We start from the raw sequence: 2741 nt of genomic DNA, 5'->3' as shown, positions 1-2741 counted from the left end.
TTCCATATTGCAACTAGGATTGCAGCTTGAAAGTTTAGGGCCAAAACACAATTTACGCTTTCATAAGGGTGTTAGCAAAGGTTTTAACAAGTGTGGTTTTCGGATTGTGATAATTTATAATTTGATACAAGTTTAGTATATGTTGTATTATAAATGCGGATTCAAAACTACGGAGTACTCTATTATTGCATCCGTCTCCATGCTCAAAGGATCGATTTGCGAAACATTTTTGTTCGCTATACTCGTAAAATCGCGGAGAAAATTCGACAGAACATACGTTTTTTCCAGTTATGTTACAAAGTCCTTCCTCCGAAATTTATCTCACCACAGAAGCAGTCATGGGCTCATGGGAATAAGGCCCATCCAGGCCCACTTCAGGCCTGCCCCAGGCCCACTTCAGGCCTGCCCCAGGCCCAGGCAAAGTCCTACTGCCCAGTGCCTTCTCTTCTCCCGTACACGCCGCGTGCGCGCGCCGTGCTCTCTCTCGCTCGTGGGGACAACTGCGCGACCGCCGCCGCCCTACGCCAGGCGCCCAGGTCTCCGCTGGCCCCTTCGCCGGCGACGAACGAGCACCCACAGGTACGCGCACCCCTTATCCTCCCTTCCTGCTGTGCGAAACCGAGCTCCCCAACCCTAGCTTGAGCTATTTGTCTATCTGTATGTACTCGGATCTGATTTTGATCTAATTACAAGTCTATACATGTGTTATGCCTACCAACTTCGAGAAATTCATGTCTGGGGTCCCTATGTTTCTTTCTTACTGAACAAACCACTGTGAGAAATTTGTGTCCTGAATTAGCTTTTGACAGTTCCCACTTGCATCCAGAATAGTCCTGCTTTGAGGTGATGCTAGTGCTTGTGTCTGGGAGGAAGAATTGTTTTTTCTTTCCCGGATTATCGATCGTGTGCCAGTAAAGTTGCATCAGTAGTAACGGAGAATGGTGCTAGGAGATGCTAGGCTGAAGAATTGCTCTGCTATGCAAGTTTTCTCTCTTTCTTGGCAAGTTTGTGTTATGTAGTAGTATTTCTATTACTGATTTCTGGGCTCACTTAACTCTAATAGGATTTGCTATGCTCATTAAATGTTGATGTTAGCAAATTGTCCTTTTTCGGTACGTTACTCTTTTGTCATTTCTCATTTCTGTTAGAGCAGGGAGCATGAAGCCAGTGTTTGAATGCTTATTATACCATTATATACTCATAAAACGGTTGACAGCTAGGATGTGCATCGTTAACTTATAACGTATTCCTCCTTACATCTTGAACAAGCTGTAAATCTACTTACTTCTTTTTGCGAGGACAAATTTACTCACTTAATAGGCAGGACTGTTATTTAGTTGTGCACAGCCAAATACTGCCTGCAAAAAATGAGGCAAATTCTGATAGTATGATTTATGAGAGGCAGGTAACCAAGATTGCTCAAATAGTTGTTGAGGTGATTACAAAGTGCTGAACATTACTTTTGGCAGCATAGCGTATAAATTCTTTTCCCCCTTTGCTCATATTTCTTAAACTATAACACTATTTTTTAAAAAAACTTCCTTATCCTTGGTTTCTGCTTGTTTGATTATATTGCTTCCTTGGTGATGTTTATGATAGATTTCTATTTAGTGCTACAGGAATGTCTTTCTTCTATGTCAATGTGTTTGGCTTTAACTGTTTTATTTTGTGCCTCCAACGCTGTGATGAACTCTTAGCAAGCACCTGTGCTTAAAAGATGCTTGTCTCTTCACAAGTTTTGTCATTAGTGATTTTGTTCTCCGGTTATCTGCATCACTAGGGAAATGGCAAGCAGAACAGGTGGTGAAGGCAAAGAAGCCATAAATGAACAAGTAATCGCCAACACTTACGCCAACATGCGTACCGAAATGAACCAGCTATACACGAAGATCACAGAGCTGGAGATGGAGGTCAGTGAGCACTCCCTTGTGATCGGTGCGATCGAGCCGCTGGATCCCTCAAGGCGGTGCTACAGGATGATTGGTGGCGTCCTGGTAGAGCGGACCATCAAGGAGGTCCTGCCTGCTGTGAAGCGCAATAAGGAGGGCCTTGAAGAGGTGATTGCTCGCATGCATGAGGCACTGGAGAGGAAGAAGAAAGAGATCACCGAGTTTGAGCTCAAATACAAGATCAGGATCCGGAAGGCTGACAATGACGCTGAGGATGAAGGTGGCAAGAAGGAAGGCACTGCGCAGGGAGTCCTTGTTGGTCCTGCCGGACAGTAATAGAAGTTAATTAGAGAGACCTGCATGCTACAAGTTATTATGCTTAGACCACAGTAAGGTGGTTGCTCCTCTTTGCTAGATGTGTATGTTTCGGGGTGACATGCTTCTGTAGAACCAACGATTTTGTGTTAACCTGGTACTATGCTCGGATGAGGACCTCTTGGGAGCTGGAATAGTTTGACAAGGTGTGATATGTTTCTGCATCTGTTATTCACGAGGAGTAGCTGCTGCTACTGCTGCTAAGGGCGTTTCATATTCCATGTCTGGATTAATTGAGTTTCGGTAATTTCTGGGTCACTGGGTACCGGTGAAATCGATGTGTAATTAAGTTGAATAACAATACAAATTAATGTTTCGGCTGGCCCGTCATGCTGCAATTCCTCTGTATTCGTCTCGTGCAACTCTGATATGTGCGAGTTAAAAATCACAAAAAGGCTGGCTGCCATGATGGGCCTAAGCTTCAGTGGGCTTAATCCATTGACTCTTGTAGCTTATCTCTTGGGCCACTTAAAGGCC

General features: G+C 44.2%; 1 protein-coding gene across 1 annotated transcript; it reads left to right on the top strand.

Moving 5' to 3' along the window:
* Positions 1-455: 455 nt before the first annotated feature.
* Positions 456-2480, top strand: LOC136472230 (prefoldin subunit 2-like). The gene is made up of 2 exons (XM_066469958.1): positions 456-579; positions 1781-2480. The coding sequence occupies exon 2, from the start codon at positions 1785-1787 to the stop codon at positions 2223-2225; it is 441 nt and encodes a 146-aa protein (XP_066326055.1). The 5' UTR covers positions 456-579; positions 1781-1784; the 3' UTR covers positions 2226-2480.
* Positions 2481-2741: the final 261 nt, after the last annotated feature.

This window comes from Miscanthus floridulus, chromosome 8, assembly GCF_019320115.1.
Source record: "Miscanthus floridulus cultivar M001 chromosome 8, ASM1932011v1, whole genome shotgun sequence".
NCBI lineage: Eukaryota > Viridiplantae > Streptophyta > Magnoliopsida > Poales > Poaceae > Miscanthus > Miscanthus floridulus.
Note: the sequence above shows the minus strand (reverse complement) of the source record. Positions and strands in the feature narration are given on the sequence as shown.